This window comes from Balaenoptera musculus, chromosome 8, assembly GCF_009873245.2.
Source record: "Balaenoptera musculus isolate JJ_BM4_2016_0621 chromosome 8, mBalMus1.pri.v3, whole genome shotgun sequence".
In the NCBI taxonomy this organism is placed as follows: domain Eukaryota; kingdom Metazoa; phylum Chordata; class Mammalia; order Artiodactyla; family Balaenopteridae; genus Balaenoptera; species Balaenoptera musculus.
In genome coordinates, this window is record NC_045792.1 from 92,901,414 (window position 1) to 92,927,045 (window position 25,632).

At 38.8% G+C, this 25,632-nt stretch overlaps 1 protein-coding gene across 1 annotated transcript in view; it reads left to right on the forward strand.

Moving 5' to 3' along the window:
* TTC17 (tetratricopeptide repeat domain 17) overlaps positions 1 to 23,998 on the forward strand; it is a 147,668-nt gene extending 123,670 nt beyond the window's left edge. The window contains exons 23-25 of the mRNA XM_036859291.1: positions 19,760 to 19,879; positions 21,094 to 21,237; positions 22,841 to 23,998. Of these exons, the coding sequence (XP_036715186.1) occupies positions 19,760 to 19,879; positions 21,094 to 21,237; positions 22,841 to 22,972 (396 nt within the window). The 3' untranslated portion in view covers positions 22,973 to 23,998. The remainder of the gene's footprint in view (positions 1 to 19,759; positions 19,880 to 21,093; positions 21,238 to 22,840) is intronic.
* The last annotated feature ends 1,634 nt before the right edge of the window (positions 23,999 to 25,632 follow it).

The following is a 25,632-nucleotide window of genomic DNA, read 5'->3' on the forward strand; positions in this document are numbered from 1 at the left end:
TGTTTGTTGGCCATCTGTATATCTTCTTTGGAGAAATGTCTATTTAGGTCTTCTGCCCATTTTTGGATTGGGTTGTTTGTTTTTGTGGTATTGAGCTGCATGAGCTGCTTGTATATTTTGGAGATTAATCCTTTGTCATTTACTTTGTTTGCAAATATTTTCTCCCATTCTGAGGGTTGTCTTTTCATCTTATTTATGGTTTCCTTTGCTGTGCAAAAGCTTTTAAGTTTCATTAGGTCCCATTTGTTTATTTTTGTTTTTATTTCCCTTACTCTAGGAGGTGGGTCAGAAAGGGTCTTGCTGTGATGTATGTCATAGAGTGTTCTACCTATGTTTTCCTCTAAGAGTTTTATAGTGTCTGGCCTTACATTTAGGTCTTTAATCCATTTTGAGTTTATCTTTGTGTATGGTGTTAAGGAGTGTTCTAATTTCATTCTTTAACATGTAGCTGTCCAGTTTTCCCAGCACCACTTATTGAAGAGACTGTCTTTTCTCCGTTGTATATTTTTTCCTCCTTTGTCAAAGATAAGGTGACCATATGTGCGTGGGTTTATCTCTGGGCTTTCTATCCTGTTCCATCGATCTGTATTTCTGTTTTTGTGCCAGTACCATACTGCCTTCATTACTGTAGCTTTGTAGTATAGTCTGAAGTCAGGGAGCATGATTCCTCCAGCTCCGTTTTCGTTTCCTAAGATTGCTTTGGCTATTTGGGGTCTTTTCTGTCTCCATACAAATCGTAAAATTTCTTGTTCTAGTTCTGTGAAAAATGCCATTGGTAATTAGATAGGGATTGCATTGAACCTGTAGATTGCTTTGGGTAGTATAGTCATTTTCACAATATTGATTCTTCTAATCCAGGAGCATGGTATATCTCTCCATCTGTTTATGTTATCTTTGATTTATTTCATCAGTGTTTTATAGTTTTCTGAGTACAGTTCTTTTGCCTCTTTAGGTAGGTTTATTCCTAGGTATTTTATTCTTTTTGTTGCGATGGTAAATGGGATTGTTTCCTTAATTTCTCTTTCTGATCTTTCATTGTTAGTGTATAGGAATGCAAGAGATTTCTGTGCATTAATTTTGTATCCTGCAACCTTACCAAATTCATTGATTAGTTGCAGTAGTTTTCTGGTGGCATCTTTAGGATTCTCTATGTATACTGTCATGTCATCTGCAAAGAGTGACAGTTTTACTTCTTCTTTCCCAATTTGTATTCCTTTTATTTCTTTTTCTTCTCTGATTGATGTGGCTAGGACTTCCAATACTGTGTTGAATAATAGTGACGAGAGTGGACATCCTTGTCTTGTTCCTGATCTTAGAGGAAATGCTTTCAGTTTTTCACCATTGAGAGTGGTGTTTGCTGTGGATTTGTCATATATGGCTTTTATTATGTTGAGGTAGTTTCCTTCTGTGCCCACTTTCTGGAGAGTTTTTATCATAAATGGGTGTTGAATTTTGTCAAAAGCTTTTTCTGCATCTATTGAGATGATCATATGTTTTTTATTCTTCAATTTGTTAATATGGTGTATATTTTATGTATATTGAAGAATCCTTGCATCATTGGGATAAATCCCACTTGATCATGGTGTATGGTCCTTTTAATGTGTTGTTGGATTCTGTTTGCTAGTATTTTGCTGAGGATTTTTGCATCTATATTCATCAGTGATATTGGTCTGTAATTTTCTTTTTTTGTGATATCTTTGTCTGGTTTAGTGTCAGGGTGATGGTGCCCTCGTAGAACAAGTTTGGGAGTGTTCCTCCCTCTCCAACTTTTTGGAAGAGTTTAAGAAGGATAGATGTTAACTCTACTCTAAATGTTTGATAGAATTCGCCTGTGAAGCCATCTGGTCCTGGACTTTTGTTTTTTGGAAGATTTTTTTTTTAACATCTTTCTTTGTTTCTATTTCATTTATTTCTGCTCTGATCTTTATGATTTCTTTCCTTCTACTAACTTGGGGTTTTCTTTGTTCTTCTTTTTCTAGTTTCTTTAAGTGTAAGGTTAGATTGTTTATTTGAGATTTGTCTTGTTTCTTGAGGTAGGATTGTATTGCTATAAACTTCCCTCTTAGAACTGATGTGCTACATCCCACAGGGTTTGGATCCTGGTGTTTTCGTTGTCATTTGTTTCTAGGTATTTTTTTATTTCCTCTTTGATTTCTTCAGTGATCTCTTGGTTATTTAGCAGTGCACTGTTTAGCCTCCATGTGTTTGTGTTTTTTACTGTTTTTTTCCTGTAATTGATTTCTAATCTCATAGCATTGTGGTCGGAAGATGGTTGATACGATTTCAGTTTTCTTGAATTTTCCAAGGCTTGATTTGTTTTTTTATTTTTTTTATATATGTTTATTATTTTATTTATATTTATTTTTGGCTGCATTGGGTCTTCATTGCTGCACGCGGGCTTTCTCTAGTTGCAGCGAGCGGGGGCTACTCTTTGTTGCGGTGCACTGGCTTCTTTCCTCAGTGGCTTCTGTTGTTGCAGACCACAGGTCTCTAGGCACGTGGGCTTCAGTAATTGTGGCACGCAGGCTCAGTAGTTGTGGATCTTGGGCTCTAGAGCACAGGCTCAGTAGTTGTGGCGCACGGGCTTAGTTGCTCCACAGCATGTGGGATCTTCCCGGACCAGGGCTGGAACCCGTGTCCCCTGCATTGGCAGGCAGATTCTTAACCACTGTGCCACCAGGGAAGTCCTCCAAGCCTTGATTTGTGACCCAAGATGTGATCTGTTCTGGAGAACGTTCCGTGTGCACTTGAGAAGAAAGTGTATTCTTCCGCTTTGGGGTGGAATGTCCTAAAATTATCAATTAAGTCGATTTGGTCTGTTGTGTCATTTAAAGCTTGTGTTTCCTTATTTATTTTCTGTCTGGATTATCTATTGGTGTAAGTGGGGTGTTAAAGTCCCCCACTATTATTGTGGTACTGTCGATTTCTCCTTTTATAGCTGTTAGCATTTGCCTTATGTATTGAGGTGCTCCTATGTTGGGTGCATAAATATTTATGATTGTTATGTTTTCTTCTTGGATTGATCCCTTGATCATTATGTAGTGTCCTTCCTTTTCTCTTGTAACTGTCTTTATTTTAAAGTCTGTTTTATCTAATATGAGAATTGCTCCTCCAGCTTTCTTGTGATTTCCATTTGCATGGAATATCTATTTCCATCCCCTCACTTTCAGTCTGTATGTGTTCCTAGGTCTGAAGTGGGTTTCTTATAGACAGCATATATAAGGGTCTTGTTTTTGTATCCATTCAGCCAGTCTTTGTCTTTTGGTTGGAGCATTTAATCCATTTACCTTCAAGGTGATTATTGATATGTATGTTCCTATTACCATTTTCTTAATTGATTTCGGTTGGTTTTTATGGGTCTTTTTCTTCTCTTGTGTTTCCCACTTAGAGAAGTTCCTTTAGCATTTGTTGTAAAGCTGGTCTGGTGGTGGTGAATTCTCATAGCGTTTGCTTGTCTGTAAAGCTTTTGATTTCTTCATCGAATCTGAATGATATCCTTGCAGGGTAGAGTAATTTTTTTTTTAAACATCTTTATTGAAGTATAATTGCCTTACAATGGTGTGTTAGCTTCTGCTTTATAACAAAGTTAATCAGTTATACATATACAATATGTCCCCATACCTCTTCCCTCTTGCATCTCCCTCCCTCCCACCCTCCCCATCCCACCCCTCTAGGTGGTCACAAAGCACCGAGCTGATCTCCCTGTGCTATGCGGCTGCTTCCCACTAGCTATCTATTTTACATTTGGTAGTGTATATATGTCCATGACACTCTCTTACCCTGTCACATCTCACCCCACCCCCTCCCCATATCCTCAAGTCCATTCTCTAGTAGGTCTGTGTCTTTATTCCCATCTTGCCACTAGGTTCTTCATGGCCTTTTTTTTTTTCCCTTAGATTCCGTATATATGTGTTAGCATACTGTATTTGTTTTTCTCTTTCTGACTTACTTCACTCTGTATGACAGACTCTAACTCCATCCACCTCATTACAAATACCTCCATTTCATTTCTTTTTATGGCTGAGTAATATTCCATTGTATATATGTGCCACATCTTCTTTATCCATTCATCTGTCGATGGACATTTAGGTTGCTTCCATGTCCTGGCTATTGTAAATAGAGCTGCAATGAACATTGTGGTACATGACACTTTTTGACCTATGGTTTTCTCAGGGTATATGCCCAGTAGTGGGATTGCTGGGTCGTATGGTAGTTCTATTTGTAGTTTTTTAAGGAACCTCCATACTGTTCTCCATAGTGGCTGTATCAATTTACATTCCCACCGAGTAATCTTGATAGTAGCTTTTTCCCTTTCATCATTTTAAATTTGTCCTGCCACTCCCTTCTGGCTTGCAGAGTTTCTGCTGAAAGATCAGCTGTTTGCTTTATGGGAATTCCCTTTTATGTTATTTGTTGCTTTTCCCTTGCTGCTTTTAATATTTTTTCTTTGTATTTAATTTTTGATAGTTTGATTAATATGTGTCTCGGCATATTTCTCTTTGGGTTTATCCTGTATGGGACTCTCTGCGCTTCCTGGACTTGATAGACTATTTCCTTTCACATTTTAGGGAGGTTTTTGACTATAATCTCTTCAAATATTTTCTCAGACCCTTTCTTTTTATTTTCTTCTTCTGGGACCCCTATAATTCGAATGTTGGTGCATTTAATATTGTCCCAGAGGTCTCTGAGACTATCCTCAATTCTTTTCATTCTTTTTTCTTTATTCTGCTCCCTTGCAGTTATTTCCACCATTTTATCTTCCAGGTCACTTATCCGTTCTTCTGCCTCAGTTATTCTATTGATTCCTTCTAGACTATTTTTAATTTCAGTTGTGTTGTTCATCACTGTTTGTTTGCTCTTTAGTTCTTCTAGGTCCTTGTTAAATGTTTCTTGTAATTTCTCCATTCTGTTTTCAAAATTTTGGATCATCTTTACTGTCATTACTCTGAATTCTTTTTCAGGTAGATTGACTATTTCATCTTCATTTATTTGGTCTTATAGGTTTTTACCTTACTCATTCGTCTGTAACATATTATTTTGTTGTTTCTTTTTTTTTTTTTTTTGATCAGTGGTGCTGTATTCCTGTCTTACTGGTTGTTTGGCCTGAGGTGTCCAGCACTGGAGTTTGCAGGCAGTTGGATTGAGCCTGGTCCTGGTGCCGAGGACCTCCGGGAGGCCTCACTCCAGTTAATATTCCCTGGGGTCTGAGGTTCTCTGTTAGTCCAGCGGTTTTGACTTGGAGCTCCCACTACGGGAGCTCGGGCCCGACCTCCAGCCTGGGAACCAAGATCCCACAAGCCGGGTAGTGAGGCAAAAAAAGAAAAAAAGGAGCAGTACAATAACAAAGAGTAAAAAACAAAATAAAATTAGAAAGATAGAAAATATATAAGGAAAAATAAAAATATAAATGAATCAACAACAAGGTAAAACAGAACCCCAAGAGGAAAAAAGAAAAGCCTTGTCTATGGTGGCCAGAGTTCAGGCGGAGGTGGAACTTAGGCAGGGGCTGGGTTTAGGGTGGGGCGGGACCTATGCGGGAGAGGGGTGCAGGTGATGTTTGAGCGTGGGGCAGGGCCTGGTTCAGGACCAGCACCTGGTTCAGGACCCTCGCAGGCAGAAAAGGCCTTGGGGGCAGGCCCTAAGTGTGTGTGTGGGGAGGATGACATTCAAGTGTGGGGCGGAGCCTCTGCTTAGGACCTGCCCAGAAGCAGAGAGGCAGCACGTCCAAAGCGGGGCTCTGGAGTATGGAGTTCCAGAGTTTGCAGGTAAGTCCCTGGGTGAGAGTGTATGGGTGGGGTTTAGGCCCAGCGCAGTTGGAGGGGGTCTCCCAGTATAGAGGTAGGGCCCTGGGTGTAGGGGTGGGGCTTGGGCTCTGCGTGGCAGGAGGGAGGCTCCAGGGGCAGAGGTTCAGACCCCAGAGCCCAACAGGCTCTCCGGTGCCTAAGTGGACAGGGAAAGTGCTGGCCGCATTCCCTTCCATTCCTCTATGCCCCGCCCCCCACCGTCTCCCCCACGGTCTCCCCCGTCCCCGCTGGACTCCTAACCGTGGGTGGGTCCCACTGGGTGTAGGAACTCCTCCCCTCCCCCAGCCGCCCCCCAGGGGTGCCAGTCCTGTAGATCCAGCCTTTACTTTTGCTCCCGCTTCCCTCCCTCCCACTCCCTCAGGACCTGCATGGCTGGAGGGGGCCTAGGTGGGCAGAAGATCAGGCCCAGATCTCAGCAGGCTCCCGGGGGCCCAAGTGGGCAGGGGAAACCTGTCCACTCTCGCTTCTGATTCTCTGTCCTCCCAGTGGTCCCCCAATTTCCCCTTTCAGGTGTAGGATCCCTTCCCCTCCCCCAGCCGTCCCTCAGGGGCGCCAGTCCTGTCCCACCTCCAGTTCTTCTCCCCCCTCCCTCCCCCACACCCCACTTTCTACTGGGTCGCTGGGGGTTCCTCCCGTCCCTTTAGGTGTCCGTGGTCCCCCACCGGTGCCTGGTAGGTGCCCTAGTTGTGCGGAGATGCAAGTCCCTCATCCTCCTCATCCGCCATCTTGACTCTGCCTCCTTTCCAGACTTTAGGCTTGATTTATTTATTTAATTCGAGTGTCCTTCCTTGACTGTTCCCATATGGAATGGATCTTGATCTTATATATCCTTGCCAAAACCTTTGTGCAGTTTACCACGGAGTAAAGGGTTGAAGGGTTGACCTCTATACTACAATTTTTAAAAATGACCTTCTAAATCCTTCTAGGAAACAAGAAGATGGTAATAAACATGTATCCTTCCTTTCTAAATGAACAGTACTTTAGGATAAATAAATAATTGATGAGAAAAGTCTCTTTATAGGAGTATTCCAACTAGTAAACTAGGAATGATCATTGCAGCCCCTAATTAATTTATGGCAGTGATTACCACTGGCTGCTAACATCACAAATAGAGAGACAGTATGTGTGTACTCTTGGAAGTTCACACTACCACCTATGAAATAGTTAGAGAGACAGTATGTGTGTACTCTTGGAAGTTCACACTACCACCTATGAAATAGTTTTGCTCCCACTCCTCCCCAAAAAAGTCAATCCTGAATCCAGTCAAGCCTCTAACTACCAACTTACGGGAAATACAGGGGACAAAGGAACATGTCAAATGGTTCCATGAGGATGCAATAAGCAGAGTCCAGTCAGTGTGAAACTACAGGATAAATGCCCTATATTTCTTGTACAGAAATAAATTTTAAAAATTAGGTGGTGGACTCTAGAGATCAAAAGAGACTTAAGGAATACATTAGCCATTTGCAATGTATGAACTTTATTTAGATTATGATTAAAACTGTAAAAGCAAAGCAAAGTTTTATAAGACAGTTGGGGGAAATAGGCACACCAGATGAATACTTGATGGTATTAAAGAATAATTTTCAATATTTTAGGCCAAATTTTTTCAAGTTTATCTTTTAAACATGAGGTTGTATCTTTTAGAGGTAACGCTGAAAAACTTACTGGTGAAATTTTATAAAGTCTGGGATTTGCTTCAGATTAGCATGGATGAGGGTTTAGATGAAATAGGATTGGCCATGAGTTGTTGATAAATGTTGAATCTAGGTGATGAACACATGGAGTTCATTATACTGTTCCCTTTATTTGTGTATGTATTTGAAATTTTTCATTATAAAATACCTAAGAGATGTAATCACAAAAGTGAGCAAAGAAATGACATAGAAAATGAATAGGTAAATTTTTTTAATTGATACATCTTAAACTAAAAATATATTTGTTTAAGTAATTAAGTCAAATACCCCATGGATGAGTTAGATAGATTCAGACACAGTTAAATAATAAGTGAATTGCAAGCTTTGTGTAAAAAATTACCTGGAGTATTATAGAGACAAGGAGGTAAAGGAATCAACAGATTCAGGAAGTACCATGTATCCCAAGCTGGGTAAATAAAAAGAAATCCATGCCAAGATACATTATAACAAAGACAAAGATATCGTAAAAGCATCTGTTTCAGTCAGGGTACTGTCAGGAAAACAAAAACAACATTAGGTATTTCAGAAGAGCACACTGAATTTAGAGAATCGATTACAGGCATACCTTGTTTTATCATGCTTCACTTTATTGCACTTGGCAGATGCTGCATTTTTTGCAAATTGAAGGTTTGCAGCAACCCTGTCTTGAGCAAGTCTATTGGCGCCATTTTTCCAGCAGCATTTGCTCACTTCGTCTCTTTGTGTCACATTTTGGTAATTCTCATAATATTTCGAACTTTTTCATTATTATTATTTGTGTTATGGTGATTCTGTAGCCAGTGATCTTTGACGTTACTACTGCCACTCAAGACTCAGGTGATTGTTAGCATTTTTTAGCAAGAAAGTATTTTTAATTAAGATATGTACATTGCTTTTTAGACATAATGCTATTGCACACTTGACAGACTACAGTATAGTGTAAACATAACTTTTATATGCACTGGGAAACCAAAAAGTTCATGTGACTCGCTTTATTGCAATATTCCCTTTATTGTGGTAGTCTGTAACTGAACCTGCAGTATCTCTGAGGCATGACAGTACATTGTGGTGGAGGGCTGAAAAAGAAAAAAAGGAAACACTTAGGTAAACCAGAGATAGTAATTGTAGGGAACGAGAAGGTAAGCATTTGAGATTTTCAAAATCTAGAGTCCACGGGAGAGAGCTCTGAACGAGCTAGACTTCCTGCTTCTGAGGAGGGAGCATGGGCTGGCTGCTGGGTCTGGGAGTGCTGGAAGAAGCTGGAGACCAGAGTGCCGACCACAAAGTGCTGTTGCCAGAATGACAGTGACAGGAGCTGCATGCAAACTGGCAGAAAAAGTCCCTTTCCCTCTTACCTTCCAATCCCCTAGCACATATGTTTGCAGAACCTAACAAGAAGCCAGCTAGCAAAGGAGAAATGTGGTTTGCAGAGCTCCAGCCACAGTATCACAAAGCAGATTATAGAATTTTGGATTTGCATCTGAGAGAAAATAGCTTAAGAAATATGACAGCAGCCATTCATTCATTTATTGATTCATTCAACAAATACGTAGCAAAGTATTGTGCCAGATACTTTTCAGGTGCTTGGCATAAATCAGTGAAGAAAAATTTAGACCTAGATCTCTGCCCTCATGGGGACAGAAAGGACAGATTACCTATAGAGAAGAGATGACTCAAATGACAGCCTGTTTCTCATAGCAGCTATCTAAGCCAGATGACAGTTTTGGAAGGATACTGGGCCCGCTAGAATTGTGCACCCTACAAGGAGGGAAGAATAAAGGCACTTAAAGATAAAGAACTGGAAAAAGTTTACCAAGAGCCCCACCCTAAAGGAACTTTTCTATATGATAGCTAGAGAAGGATTGTCTGAGACAAAGGAAGATTCACTAAGCAAAATTATACAGGTATACAAACCCAAACAAACACTGTCTGTAGAAAACAATTTGTGGGGTTTTTAAATTTTTTATTTATTTATTGTTAATTTTTTATTTTTTTTAACATCTTTATTGGAGTGTAATTGCTTTACAATGGTGTGTCTGCTTTATAACAAAGTGAATCAGCTATACATATATTCCCATATCTCTTCCCTCTTGCGTCTCCCTCCCACCCTCCCTATCCCCCCCCCAGGTGGTCGCAAAGCACCGAGCTGATCTCCCTGTGCTATGTGGCTGCTTCCCACTAGCTATCTGTTTTACATTTGGTAGTGTATATATGTCCATGCCACTCTCTCACTTCGTCCCAGCTTACCCTTCCCCCTCCCTGTGTCCTCCAGTCCATTCTATATGTCTGTGTCTTTATTCCTGTCCTGCCCCTAGGTTCTTCAGGCCCTTTTTTTTTTAGATTCCATATATATGTGTTAGCATACGGTGTTTGTTTTTCTCTTTCTGACTTACTTCACTCTGTATGACAGACTCTAGGTCCATCCACCTCACTACAAATAACTCAATTTCATTTCCTTTTATGCCTGAGTAATATTCCATTGTATGTATGTGCCACATCTTCTTTATCCATTCATCTGTCGATGGACACTTATGTTGCTTCCATGTCCTGGCTGTTGTAAATAGAGCTGCAATGAACATTGTGGTATATGACTCTTTTTGAATTATGGTTTTCTCAGGGTATATGCCCAGTAGTGGGATTGCTGGGTCGTATGGTAGTTCTATTGTTAGTTTTTTAAGGAACCTCCATACTGTTCTCCATAGTGGCTGTATCAATTTACATTCCCACCAACAGTGCAAGAGGGTTCTCTTTTCTCCACACCCTCTCCAGCATTATTGTTTGTAGATTTTTTGATGATGGCCATTCTGACTGGTGTGAGATGATACCTCATTGTAGTTTTGATTTGCATTTCTCTAATGATTAGTGATGTTAAGCATCCTTTCATGTGTTTCTTGTCAATCTTTATATCTTCTTTGGAGAAATGTCTATTTAGATCTTCTGCCCATTTTTGGATTGGGTTGTTTGTCTTTTTGATATTCAGCTGCATGAGCTGCTTGTAAATTTTGGAGATTAATCCTTTGTCAGTTACTTCATTTGCAAATATTTTCTCCCATTCTGAGGGTTGTCTTTTTGTCTTGTTTATGGTTTCCCTTGCTGTGCAAAAGCTTTTAAGCTTCATTAGGTTCCATTTGTTTATTTTTGTTTTTATTTCCATTCCTCTAGGAGGTGGGTCAAAAAAGATCTTGCTGTGATGTATGTCATAGAGTGTTCTGCCTATGTTTTACTCTAGTGTCTGGCCTTACATTTAGGTCTTTAATCCATTTTGAGTTTATTTTTGTGTATGGTGTTAAGAAGTGTTCTAATTTCACTTTTTTACATGTAGCTGTCTGGTTTTCCCAGAACCACTTATTGAAGAGGCTGTCTTTTCTCCATTGTATATTCTTGCCTCCTTTATCAAATATAAGGTGACCATATGTGTGTGGGTTTATCTCTGGGCTTTCTATCCTGTTCCATTGATCTATATTTCTGTTTTTGTGCCAGTACCATACTCTCTTGATTACTGTAGCTTTGCAGTATAGTCTGAAGTCCGGGAGCCTGATTCCTCCAGCTCTGTTTTTCTTTCTCAAGATTGCTTTGGCTATTCGGGGTCGTTTGTGTTTCCTTACAAATGGTGAAATTTTTTGTTCTAGTTCTGGGAAAAATGCCATTGATAGTTTGATAGGGATTGCATTGAATCTGTAGATTGCTTTGGGTAGTACAGTCATTTTCACAATGTTGATTCTTCCAATCCAAGACCATGGTATATCTCTCCATCTGTTTATATCATCTTTAATTTCTTTCATCAGTGTCTTATAGTTTTCTGCATACAGGTCTTTTGTCCCCTTAGGTAGGTTTCTTCCTAGGTATTTTATTCTTTTTGTTGCAATGGTAAATGGGAGTGTTTCCTTAATTTCTCTTTCAGATTTTTCATCATTAGTGTATAGGAATGCAAGAGATTTCTCTGCATTAATTTTGTATCCTGCTACTTTACCAAATTCATTGATTAGCTCTAGTAGTTTTCTGGTAGCATCTATAGGATTCTCTATGTATAGTATCATGTCATCTGCAAACAGTGACACTTTTACTTCTTTTCCGATTTGGATTCCTTTTATTTCTTTTTGTTCTCTCATTGCTGTGGCTAACACTTCCAAAATTGTGTTGAATAATAGTGGTGAGAGTGGACAACCTTGTCTTGTTCCTGATATTAGAGGAAATGGTTTCTGTTTTTCACCATTGGGAACGATGTTGGTGTGGGTTTGTCATATATGGCCTTTATTATGTTGAGGTAAGTTCCCTCTATGCCTACTTTCTGCAGGGCTTTTATCATAAATGGGTGTTGAATTTTGTCAAAAGCTTTTTCTGCATCTATTGAGATGATCATATGGTTTCTATTCTTCAATTTGTTAATATGGTGTATCACATTGATTGATTTGCGTACATTGAAGAATCCTTGCATTCCTGGGATAAACCCCACTTGATCATGGTGTATGATCCTTTTAATGTGCTGCTGGATTCTGTTTGCTAGTATTTTGTTGAGGATTTTTGCATCTATGTTCATCAGTGATATTGGCCTGTAGTTTTCTTTCTTTGTGACATCTTTGTCTGCTTTTGGTATCAGGGTGATGGTGGCCTCATAGAATGAGTTGGGGAGTGTTCCTCCCTCTGCTATATTTTGGAAGAGTTTGAGAAGGATAGTTGTTAGCTCTTCTCTAAGTGTTTGATAGAATTTGCCTGTGAAGCCATCTGGTCCTAGGCTTTTGTTTGTTGGAAGAGTTTTAATCACAGTCTTAATTTCAGTGCTTGTGATTGGTCTGTTTATATTTTCTATTTCTTTCTGGTTCAGTCTCGGAAGTGGCTAAACTGAAATACTGGAGAAATGTACATTTGAGAGTGGGATGATCAGAGTTAAGGTATTCAAAGGCCCTTTTAGTGTTCAGGAGGAGTGAGTTAATATATTACTTGGACTTTGTTAAGTTAAATATTAAGTAGAAGTTTAAGGGTAACCTTTAAAAGAAATGTGCAACTCCCAAACCTCTGAGGGTAAAATAATGAAGTAAGAACAGGAGGACCAAAAAAAAAAAATCAATCCAAGAAATGGCAAAAAAAAAAAAAAAAGGAAAAAAAGCATTCAAGAATCAGGATAAAAAGAAACCAAGAAATATGATAAACAGTCTTTAAAAAACTCTGTAATATAACAGTCACAATAATGTCAAATTGGAAATTTTTTAAAGGAGCTACATGTTTTTAAGAGTCATACCTAAAGCATAATAGAAATGTTAATGGGAAAATACTAATCAAAAAGGAATATACTATCAAAAGGAAGTAGCTATAGTTATATTAATTACCTGGAAATATATATTTCAAAGCAGAAAAAATTATTAGGGTCAGAGAGAATGACCACATAATGATAAAAGCTTTAATTCACCAGAAAAACAATATATACTGCTTCTAACCTTATACATAAGCAATAAAAATAACCTCAAAATATATAAAGCAGAAAATGATTGATTTAATGAGAGAAATTGACAAACCAACACACACACCTTTCTCTACTGTTGATAAGCCATTCAGTCTGTCTGAATTTATATTCATAAGTATATTAGTCTGTGTTTTTCTTGTAATATTTTGTCTAGTTTTGGTATCAGGATGATAATGACTGTGTGTAATGAGTTGGGAAGTGTTCCCTACCCTTATTTTTCTGGAAAAGATTGTAGAGGATTGGTATTATATCTTCCTTAAATGTTTGATAGAAAATTCACCATTGAAGCCATCTGAACGGGGAGTTTTCTTTGTGAGAGATTTTTAACTATAAACTCAATTTCTTTAATGAGAGTATTCAAATTGTCTTTCTTCTTGAGTGAGCTTTGCTAGTTGTGTCTTTAATTTGTCTAGTTTATCTAAGTCATTGAATTTATTGACATAAAGTTGTTCATAATAGTCCCTTATCATTCCATTAATATCTGTAGGATTTGTAGTAATGTACCTTTCTCAATTCTTATCTTGGGACTTTGTATCTTTTTTTTTCCCAGTCACATTGACTAATAAAAGTTTATCAGTTTTTATTGAGCTTCCCAAAGAATGAGTTTTTGGATCCATTGATTTTTCTTTATTGTTTTTCTGTTTTCTCTTTCATTGATGTCTGCTCTTATCTTTGTTATCTCCTGTATTCTGCTTGCGTAGGATTTAATTTGACAAGTTTTTTGTTTGTTTTTTTTTAGTTTCTCAGTATGGAAGTTTAGGTTACTAATTTGATCCCTTGCTTTTCTAATGTAGGGGTTTAGTGCTAAAAGTTCCCTCTAAATTCTGTGCCAGCTGCATATCACAAGTTTTATTTGTCATATTTTTATTTTCATTCAGTTTAAAATGGTTTATAATTTTCCTTCTAATCTCCTCTTTGACCCATAAATTATTTAGAAGTGTGTTATGTGGTTTCTAACTATTGGGTATTTTCCAGATGTCTTGCTTTAATTGATTTCTAATTTAATCACACTGTGGTAAATCAGTATACTTTGTATGATTTGAATTATTTTAAACTTATTCAGACTTCTTTTATGCCCCAGAATATGATCTGTCTTGATAAATGTTCTGTAAGCACCAGAAAAGAATGCATCTTCTGCTGTTGTTAGACTGTTCTAGAAATGTCATTTAAGTCAAGTTGGTTGAGAATACTCTCTATATATTCTTTATATTTACTGATTTTTTTTGTCTACTTCTATCAATTATTGAGAGGTATGTTGAAATCTACAGCTGTAATTTTGAATTTTTTTATATCTTATTTTAGTTCTATCAGTTTTTAATTTGTGTATTTTTGGGTTCTGTTATTAGGTGCAGAAATCAGTGAAGTAGAAAACAAAGACAGAATGGAGATCAACACTCCAAAAATTGTTTCTTTGAAATGACTAGTAAAATTAACCTCTGGCAAAATTAAGAAAAAAGAAAGCACAAATAACCAATATTGGGGTAAAACTGGAAACAAAACTACAGCTATATCAGACTAAAGAGATAAGGATACAGTTAACAATTTTATGCCAATAAATTTGAAAATAGGTAAAGAACACAAATTTCTAGAAAAAAATTATTTTATCCAAACTGATGTGGGTCTTATAACTCTCAAATAGGTTGAAGCAGTAGGTTTAAAAAAAACTCACCAAGAATAAAACAGACTGTTAAGTTTGCAGGTGAATTCTACCAAACTTTTGAAAAATACACCGTCAGGTTCTTCTGGACTACAGAAAAAGGAACAACTTCCCAATTAATTCCTAGAGACTAGTGTAACTCTGAAAACAAAACTAGACAAAGACATTATGAGAAAGAAAAATTATAGGTTAATCTCACTCACAAACATAGGTATCAAAACCATAACAAAATATTAACAGACTGAACATACATGCATGCCTTTGGATTCAGTCTGTTAACATTTTATATATATATATATATATAAAAGATGCACCTTGACCAGTTGGGTTTATCCCAGAAATACCAATCTAAACAGTCTAACTTTAGGAAAATCTTAAATTTCATCAACCAAATTAAAGGAGAAAAATTATGAAATCATTTTAGTAGATTGCATCTGATAAAATTCAGTACATTCATGATATAAAGCTAATGCAAATTAAGAATAGACAAGGATTTCCTTAATCTGATGAGAAGAATCAACAAAACATCTTCATCAAAGATAATTGTTAATGGGGGAAATATTTAAAATAATTCTTTGAAATCAGGAAAAAGAATGCCCACCACTACCACTTCTTTTCAGCATTGTACTAAAAGTCCTAACAAGTATAGTAAATCAAGAAAAAGAAAGTAATGGCATAAGTATTAGGAAGAAAAAAAATGTTATTCAGAAATGATGTGATTATCTACATAGCAAACCTAAAAGGTTCTACAGACAACTATTTAGAAATAACAATGTTTTTATCAAGGTGGCTGCCTGTAAAGTCAATAAATAAAAATAAGTTGCATTTCTGTACAGCAGCAATAAATATTAGAAAACAAAATTTTTAACATGTATTTATTTACTTTGTTACAAAAATATAAAGTTCCCAGTACTAAATCTAACAAAAAAGTCATGAGACTTAGGTGCAGAAAGTGATAAAACTTTACTGAAAGACATTTTAAAAGACCTAAATAAACAGAAAGATATGTAATGTTCATGGATAAGAAGACACACACCATAAACATGTCAGTTTTCCCCAATTTGATTTATAGAGTCAATCCTATTGTAATCAAAATAACAACAGAGTTTTTTATGGCACTTAAAAAGTAGATCTTTACATTAATATGCAAGGGTAAAACAGACAACACTCTTGAAAAGAAGAATAGGTTGTGAGAATTGCCTTTTATGAAAAATTACAAAACAAGACATGATGCCATTTGTTCAAGAAATAAACAAAAATAATGAGGGGGACTAAATAGGAAGCCCAGAAAGTCTGTAGTGTACACAGAGCTGTGGAAGATCAACGGGGGGAGACGGGGGACTATTCAGAAAGCTTGCTGGGGCAATTAGTTAATGTCAATCCTCACCTCACATCATACACAAAAAATGAACTCCATGTGAATTAAGGACTCAAGTATCAAAAATACTTTAAAAATTAAAATAAACTGTGGGAGATGATCTCTCTGGCCTTGAAGTACAAAAAGATTTCTTAAAGAAGATATATAAGCACAAGCTAGAGAAGAGAATGTTATTAAGTTCAACTACATTAAAGGTTAAAATTTTTTAATTAAAGACATTTTTTAAATGAAAGAAGCCAGAGTGAGAGAAAATTCATTTAACACATTTAACCTACAAGGATTAATATGCAGAGCATGTAAATAAAGTGATGAGAAACATAAATAATAAAATAGAAAACTGTATAAAAGATATTAACAGACATTTCACAGAAAAAAGATATGTATGACCAATAAACACAAGAAACAATTCTCAATCTCACTAATAATCAGGAAATGCAAATAAAGGCTACAGTAAGATACTGTTTTATCCCCACTGATAATACCAAGAGTTAGAAAGGATATAAAGCAAGAGGCACTTTTAAACATTGCTGATAGCACTGAAACTTGTCATAACACCTCTAGGAAGCAATTTGGCTTTCTCTTGTTACGTCGGACATTTGTGCATCCTCTGACCCAGCAGTTCCACTCCTAGGTATCTAGACTAGAGAACCTCTTTGTACATCTATTGGCAACGGGAAGCTAACTTAAAAACAGGAAATAACTCAAACCCTCCCATTTACAGAAAATGTATAAATACGTTATAGTATATTCACTTCATGGATATTTAATTGTGCAGCAAGGAAATTGAATGAACTGAAACTACATACAGCAAAATGGATGAATCTTAGAGGGCTAAATAAAAACACCAAGTCCCAGAAGGCTCCGTCACCATGTTTATAATGCACAGGAAGAAGTAAACTAAGTAGTGTATTGTTGGAGCAAATATGTGTGTGTAAGTGATAGAACGGTGTTTAAAAAGAGCAATGGAATAATAAACACAACACTTGGGATAGCGTGTGCCTCTGTAGAAAAGACAAGAGGATGGCATAGTGTAAGAACATACAGGAGAAGCAGGTTCATTCTTTAGTAGGGTAGCGGTTTCTGGAATATTCATTATTTTATGCTTTACTGCGTACATGTATATTTTATATAATTACATATTTGTTGTGTGTGTATATATATAAATATGTTCTTCAGTATGTGTCAGATATTGGCATTAAAGAAAGGTAATTTTATTTTCTTAAAAAAAGGATCCTTTTGGGAAGCCAGTCAGAAGAATCAAGTCATAAAGAAGGAGGAACACATCAGGCTAGCTTCAGATTTCTGTGCAGCACCCATTCAAACCAAGAGGCAATGGAGCAGTACCAGCAAATTATTCAAGGAAAGAAAGAATGAGCCATGGTTTTATATCCAGCCAGCTGTGCTTCAGGCATAAAACCTGTAGACAGAAAGTTTTGAACTTATATGATTGTATTTGTTTGCTAGGGGTGCCATAACAAAATACTATAGATGGGGTGGCTTAAACAATAGAAATTCATTTTCTCACAGTTCTGGAGGCTACAAGTCGGGATCCAGGTGCTGGCAGGGTTGTTTTCCTCTGAGGCCTTGCTCCTTGGTTTGCAGTTGGCCACCCTGTTGGCACCTCTCGCCGTCATCCCTCCACACACAAGACCCTGATTTATCTCTTCCTCTTCTATAAATCCTTCACATAAATCCAGTTATATTAGATTAGGGCCCCACAATAATGGCCTCATTTTAACTTAATCAGCTCTTTAAAGACTTTATTTCTAAATAGTTACATTCTGAGGAACTAGAGATTGGAGACTTCAACATATGAATTTGGGGGGACACAGTTAAGCCCATAACAACCATCTCAGAGAATAATTTTCCCATCAGCCCTTCTTAAGAAAACTACTAGAAGATAAACTTCAGCCAACCAGGAGATGACTAGGGAAGCCGCACAAAAGTAATGTCAGTGATCAAGGACTATATTTAACTGTAGAACCAATACAAAAACAAAGGCAGGAAATTGGGTGACAGAACAGAATATAAATGCTATGTGCCCTGACAATGAAAAATGATAAAATTACCAAAAAAATAGATTGGAAGACAGAAAGAAGATAGGAAGCAGGGTAAGTTTTCTGATGCCTCATCTGTAATGGCTGGGAGTTAGAGACCGCCCATCAGAATGAAATAGACAGGAAAATGCAAAATTAAACCTAAATTAACCCAACATTAGACCTAAATTAAGAACTAACGTTTTGTATATGATAAAGGTAGCATCACAGTGGGAGAGAGAGGAATTACTCATTAACTATTATTGAGACAACTTAGTAGCCATCTGGAAAAAAAATTAAATTGGAGCCATATCTTTTACAGCAAGTTAAATTTTAAGTGGATCAAAGGTTTAAATGTGAAAAATGAAACTACAAATGTTCTGGGGAAAAAAACATGGTAAAAATTCTTGATAACCTTGGAGTAAACAAGACCTTCCTAACTGAAAATCCAGAAGCCATCAGAAATAGATTAATGAACTGAACTATGTAGAAATTAAAACCCTTATATCACACAAAGCACCGTAAGTCCAAAGGCAGACTTGAGAAGCCTGGGGGAATGTATCTGTAATTCATATACAGGCAAGGGACTAATCTCCCTTATACCTAAAGAGCTTTCTCATATAGATAAGCTAAAGACCTCACAGAAAAATTAACAATATAAGAACAGGTCGTTCACAGAAAAGAAATACAAAAGGCTGTCAAACATGAAAGGATGGTCAGCTCCATTCATAAGAAGGGAAATGCAGATTTAAACCGCATTTTCACCTATCAAAGATCCCAGAGTTTAATAACAGACTCCTTGGTGAGGCCATAAAGAAACAGGGACATGTGTATATTTCTGGTGGGATATTAAATTGCTACAGTCCTATGGAAGGCAGTGTGGTGATATCTATCAAACTAACATGTGTATCCCCTTGATATAGCATGTCCACACTGGAAATGTATCCTACAGATACGCTGCACAGACGCAAAATTACACCTATACAAAGTCATGTTTGCAGCATTGTTTTTAATAGTGAAGAATTGGGGGAGAGAGGAATATTCATTAATAAGGACCTAGTTAAATAAATAATGGTACTTCCAAACAATGAAATACTATGCAGCTGATAACAAAGGAATGAAGAGGCTTTCTACACACTGATGCAGAAAGATCTCTAAGGTGTACTGTTTAGTGAAAAAAGCAAAGTGCAGATGAATGTTATCTCTTATATAAGTAATTGGCTTATAAAAGCAGGAGTGAGAGATAAGTCTGTATTCATATTTGCTTATATAAAGCATAAAGAAATCCTAGAAGGTTACATAAGAAACTAAAAATAGTGTTTACTTGTATATAATAGTGACAAGGATGGCAGGGAGGTTTTTCTTTGTATAACTTTATATAATTTCTGGGTTTTGAAATGTGAATGAATTACCTGTTCAAAAAGATAAGTAAATTTAAATATAAAAGAACATGGGCATGAAATATAGTTCTGCTACTTAGTAATTGAGTGGATTTGGACAAGATATTTAACCTCTCTGGATCATAGTTTTCTTATCTATAAAAAGGCTGTAATATTAGAATCAAGCTTATAGGGTTGTTATTAGGATTAATAAGAGGATGAACATCAGTGTATAGCAGACCACCAGGACCAGGTAAGTACTCAGTTAAATGGTCATTAACTTGTGTTACTTGTGTTACTGTTCTTAATCTTGGTGGTAAATTAGGGTGTTATTTAAGAAACATCAGCCTTAGCTGACCATTCCTTTGTAGAACCAGACGTCCTGGGTCCTTTCCAGCATGGCAGCCCTCTATTGGAGAGTGAAAGGCCAAGGAAAGAAGGCGATTGACTGCCTACGCCAGGCCCTGCACTATGCTCCACACCAAATGAAGGTGAGTGGGACTCAGAGGTGTGAATTTCCATCCCTCAGTCCTTTCCTTTGCCCAGTGGTTTATTCTTAGGTTTCAACAACCTTCCTCATGCTCAGCCTATAAGAAAATGGCAAAAGGCTAAGATAGGGCGGAAAAACTTATGACCCCACTTGTGCCACCACAAGCCTGTGAATTACACCCACTATTGTGCGTTCCCTACCTCAGCAAGATGGAACATCAGGGAAGGGCTTCAAGATCACTGTAAAACATTATATCAGGAGCAGGCATTGCCGAGTTCTGAATGCAGCTCTGCCTCTCACTAGGTTTGTGATCTTAGGCAAATTCTTAAACCTCTGTGACCTTATTAATGACATGCACTCTGTGGGTGTCCAGCAAGGACAAAGATGGGTCATTTTTTCTGTTTCTTCTGTATCTCCTATGGAAGAACCCAGTGATATAGAACAATGCAATATAGATAGCAGTTGCTCAGGTAACACATTTAAAGGGAATAAATATTTGTGATATTAATAAATATTTGTGATAATAATACTGCTACTTATTCAACCCATCATTCTGTGCTCTGTACTGCTAGGCGATAGGGAAGGGCGAAGACTCTGGATCAGGGGTCAGGGAACTTTTTCTGTAAAGGGCCAGGTGGTACAAATTTAGGGTCTGAGGCCAGACAGGCTCTGTTGCAGCCACTCAGTTCTGCCATGATAGCGTGAAAACAGCCACAGACATACCTAAGGGAATGGGAATGGTGTGGTCCAATAAAAAGTTACAAAAGCAGGCAGCAGGCTGGACTGGCCTGTGGGCCACAGCTTGCCAGCCCCTGCCTCAGGCAGTGCGGCGGTCCTTGCAGAAAACCCCTTGGCTCTGTGACGGCATGCCCCAGACTGTGGGCTGTGCAGAGCGTCGGGCCACCAACTTCCCTTACCAAGCTGCAGCGCGACCAGGAGCTTGCACCAGGATGGAAGCCAACAACCGCACTCAGCAGGTTTTTACGCAGCTGACATGTTTGTTTGTTTGTTGAGGCAAGTCCCACTCAGCGAAAGAAGCACTGCCTGGATAGGCTGGTGCGCGCCCCTCCCGTCACAGACCCGTAGCAGACGGCAGCCTCCCGCGCCGAGTTGCACGACTCTGCCATTCACCAGGAAACGCTGACCACGTTACTTACGATCACCAGAGCCGAGAATGAAAGCTCTTCCCTTCTCGCGTTCTCCTTCCTCCCCCAGGACGTGCCCCTCATTAGCCTGGCCAACATCCTGCACAACGCCAAGCTCTGGAACGATGCCGTCATCGTGGCCACCATGGCAGTGGAGATCGCGCCACACTTTGCTGTGAACCACTTCACGCTGGGCAACGTCTACGTGGCGATGGTGAGGTTGGCCTGTGAGCGGAGCAAACCAGCTCTGCCGCCTTCTCTCGGGCACATCTTCTTTGATTTCAAACCCTCTTTGACTGTGTCAGTGTCCTCCAGTTTCCTGTAAGTTTTGCGTCTAAAATTGTTAGCTCTCCACCAAAGGTATATTTTATAGGTAAGGGGTTTGTGAGTTTTTTAAATAATACAGGAAATTCATCCACGTATTTGCAACTATGTAGTTCCTCACCTTGAGTTTTTAACAGTAATAGAGTCAGATTTACCTGCAGTTTTTTAGAGACGTCACCTGTTCCAGGAAACCTTACCTAACCCTCCACGTGGACGGACACACTCTCGTGCTTTCTTACTGCAAGGTTGGGCTAGGTCCCTACGGTTGCACTCATGATGCCCTGTGCAGATTTCTCTTGTACTTTCACCTTGTTTTATAATTTTTGTTTCAAGTGTTAGTCTCTCCCCCTAGACCAGGAGCTCCTTAGGAAAGAGACTCCTCTTCATCTCCCTGTTCCTAGCACTTCACAGGGTTTGGCACATAGTAGGTGCTCACCAAAGCTTTGATGAATGATGGAATGCCACTAGTTTCATAGGATACCATTTACAGATAAAATGGCAAAGCCATCTTGTTCAGAACAAGGGCCAATTTCAGAACTTAAAGTCCCAGGGGTCCCCCAGAAGCTGTCATAGCCGAACTTAACGAGAATTGTGCCATCCACTTTCATCCAAAGCTTGGGGTCCCACATGGGGCTCTTCCCACAGTACTCTCAGTAAAGGTTAATAGAATGAGCAGCTTCGGGCTCTAAGTTATATGTGTTATCCATGACTTCAAAGGCAGGAAATATAATTTTGGCCAGGTAGGTCTTGCTGAATGTGCAGATTTCCCTCTCTGCTTCTTAAAATTGAAGAATCTATTTTCATCCCCAGTAAATGCAAAATTTGCTTCTGTGAATGAGAAATTCTGCCTCTCATTTGGCCAGAAGGAGCCATTTAAGCAGTAGATTTGGGCTCTTCTTTGAGAGTATTAGTCTAAGTAAAAGATTAACGCCTTCACTATGGCAGTGATCATTTCCAAACCATGTTCGTATTTTCAAGTGTTGGGGAGAATAAGAAACTCTTTCAGAATTTACAAGTCTAATTGAGATACCTGACATGACTTCCATCTTTCCAGTTAACAGTAGAAAATTCAGGCAGATGCAAAATAAGCTTTTGCCAGACATAGTTCTAGAGGTTTCTGCAAGGACTAAAGGAAGGGATTCCATAAAGCGCCTAGCACTGTGCCTGGCACACAGCAGGTACTCAGTAATGTTGGTTCTTACTGTCGCTACCACAATTACTCCTATTGTTGGGCCAAACCTCTGTAAACTTGATCTCCCCTTTCCCTCCAGTTCTTGGGCTCTGCCATAATTTTCTTTGTTATCTCATACCTTGGGGATGGAGGTAGTTGTTTCCTCCAGACCTCAGAGTTTTCCTCAGAGATTTAGATCCACTAAGAAAACACTGCAGGATTGTCACTACCACAGATGTGCTTTTCAAAGAAAAAGAAGTCACCATATATATTTAGTCTGGTGGTAGTACCCCTCTCACTTTTGTCCCTCTGCCCCTCACAGGAAGAGTTTGAAAAAGCACTGGTGTGGTACGAATCTACACTGAAGCTGCAGCCTGAGTTTGTCCCGGCCAAGAACCGAATCCAGACCATCCAGTGTCACTTAATTCTGAAGAAAGGCCGGCGCTCTCCTTAGCTCACCCCTCCCTTCTCTCCTGTCTCTCTTTTCTCATGCTCTTCAAAAAAGGAATAAGAAACCAATCATTGTCAGTATCTACTTTTAATGATGTGTGTGACAGTAACTGAGTAAGACATATAACAGGACTTTTACATATGTGGGAATTGGTTTGTTTTGGTTTTTAAGTTCCTTCTTTCCCCCAGCCAACCTCAGAAACATAAATTTCTTAAAAGGAAAATGCAGCCTAAAGATATCATGTAAATACTGAGCCAAGACATTTCTGGAGCTGTGCTCTGTCTCCAAAACCTCGATGCCTTTAGGGCTTTTCTCAGTGGTCCAGCCAGCCTCCTCCACTTCGGCGGAGGGCGAAACCGCATCGCACATTCTCTGCTTCCCGTCGTAGCCTCTGTTGTCAGTGGAAATGCAGAAGCCCATCTGGTGCCAGTCAGTGAGAAGCAATGTTCCGCGCTCTCCCCACTAGATCTCCATGCTGCCCCCAGCCTTGTCCGTTCCATGCTGCTCCGATCCCAACTCTCACAGGTAGTTTGCGGGGGAGGAAGGGGAAATGATTGATTTTAAAAACAAAATATTTACAACAAAAACTCTTAGGATCACCTGACCTTTGTGATGTTATTTATGTTGGGGAGGGAGGGGGGCTGAGAAGGGGAAATCAGCAGTGTACAACATCGATATCATTTGTACTTTAATTACAAATCACAAGGAAACCAATAAGTTGAAATCCTATATAACAGGTTTATATATATAGAATATGTATATTTGAAGCCCTCTACAGACTGAGTCTGTGTTTTACTAATTCTTTGTTCACTGTGTTACCCCTCTTGGAACGAGGCATGAGTGTCAGCTCCCTCTCTCTGAGGCCTTCAGACTTAGCCCCTCAGGAGAGCGATGAGCCAAGGTTGAGTGTTCGTACAATGCTTATACCTCTGGTCCAAGGAGAGTCAGAAACTCCGGGCATTTGGGAGTCTTCAAGGGCACATACTGAGGACAAAAATAAAAGTTGTTTATGAGAATAGGTCTGTGGTGTGGTTCTTCTTTATAGAACCAGGCTCATTTGGACAGCTCTGAAGCCTAACTATAACTCTGGGTCAGATCTTCTCAAGTCCTAGGCTGTCTTTATCTTTCTTTCTTTCCACCACAGCAAGGTGAGGGGAGAAACAAGCCATCACTAGGTTTTATGGTTGATGAACTTTATTAACATGATACATTTGACCAGGAAAGATGCACAGTCAGCAGATGTTCAGAGTTGATAATTGACCTTCCTGGGAAAGGAAGAATAATCTAAACCACAAAGTCAGCCCTCTGGTGAGCACTGATCCTAAAGTTCGTCGAAGTAAGCTTCGTGGAGCTTTGGTGAGAGTTGTACCAGTGTGAAACTGAGCATTCCCTTTGGAACAGGGCTCCACTGAACACAGGGTTTCCTAGAACATTATCAGACACCAGTCATCTCAAATACTGGGTCACTAAACCTGGAGCATTTGGTTCTAGCAGAGACTGTAATTTCTTAGAAGCAGGTGAGCAATCAGACATGCCTGTCAACTCTCCTTCTGTCTTTCATGCAGCTAGAGTCCAGCTAACTTCAAACAGTTTTATATCAGATGTATTTTGAGAAGCAGCTCATTCACTGCTGGATAAAGTGAACCTCTTTTCACTCAGGATCCTTGTGTGTGTCTGAGTGTATTCCCTGCTTCCCCACCTCTCCACAATGTTGCATTTAGTTTTTCCTGAAACTTGCAACCGTTGTTTGTGATTTTGTTTTGCTTTTTTTAAAATTTACATACAATGAAATTCATTCTTCAGTGTACAGTTCTGTGAATGTTGACAAATGCATAGAGTCATACAGCCACCACAACAATCAAGGTACAAAACTTTCATCACCCCCAAAAGACTCCCTCACTCTGCCCCTTTGTAGTCAAACAAACACCACCCTTAACCCTTGGCCACCTCTGATCTGTTCTCTCTATAGTTTTTCCCTTTCCCCCATATGGTAAATGAAAGAAGTCAGACTCCAAAGGCTATGTACTATATGATTCTATTTACATGGCATTATGGAACAGCAAAGGTAGATGCCCTAAGGCAGAAGCATACTGAATGTTTCAAAACACAGGAGGCCACTTTGGCTGAAGAGGTGTAAGCAAGAGGAAGAATATCAGGAGATGAAGCCAGAGAAGTGAACCAGATTGTGTAGCTTTTTGGGTGTTTGTTTTGTTTATTTTTGTTGTGGCGCTTTATGTGTCATTGCAAGTCACTGGTTTTAAGCAGAGGAATAACATGATCTGACCTGTTTTAACAGGAGTCAAGATTACTCTAGGATTTTTTGACCTGAGTAATTAGAAGGAGGGAGTTGCTATTAACCCAGATGGGAAGACCAAAGTTAGACAAGAGTTTTGTGGGGAAGATTAAGGAATTCAGTTTTGTACAGACCATGTGAAGATATTGGGTAGACAGTTGGATAAATTAGGGTTAATAGAGGATATCTATGCTGGAGATATAAATTTGGATGTCACAGGTATGGGGATAGTATTTGAACCCAGGAGACTGGATGAGATCACTAAGAACATGAGAGAATATAGACAAGAGCACAGATTTAAAGACAGAACTGGGGAATTCCAGTGTTATCGGGTCAAAGAGTTCACATGCCCAACAACAGAATTCATTCC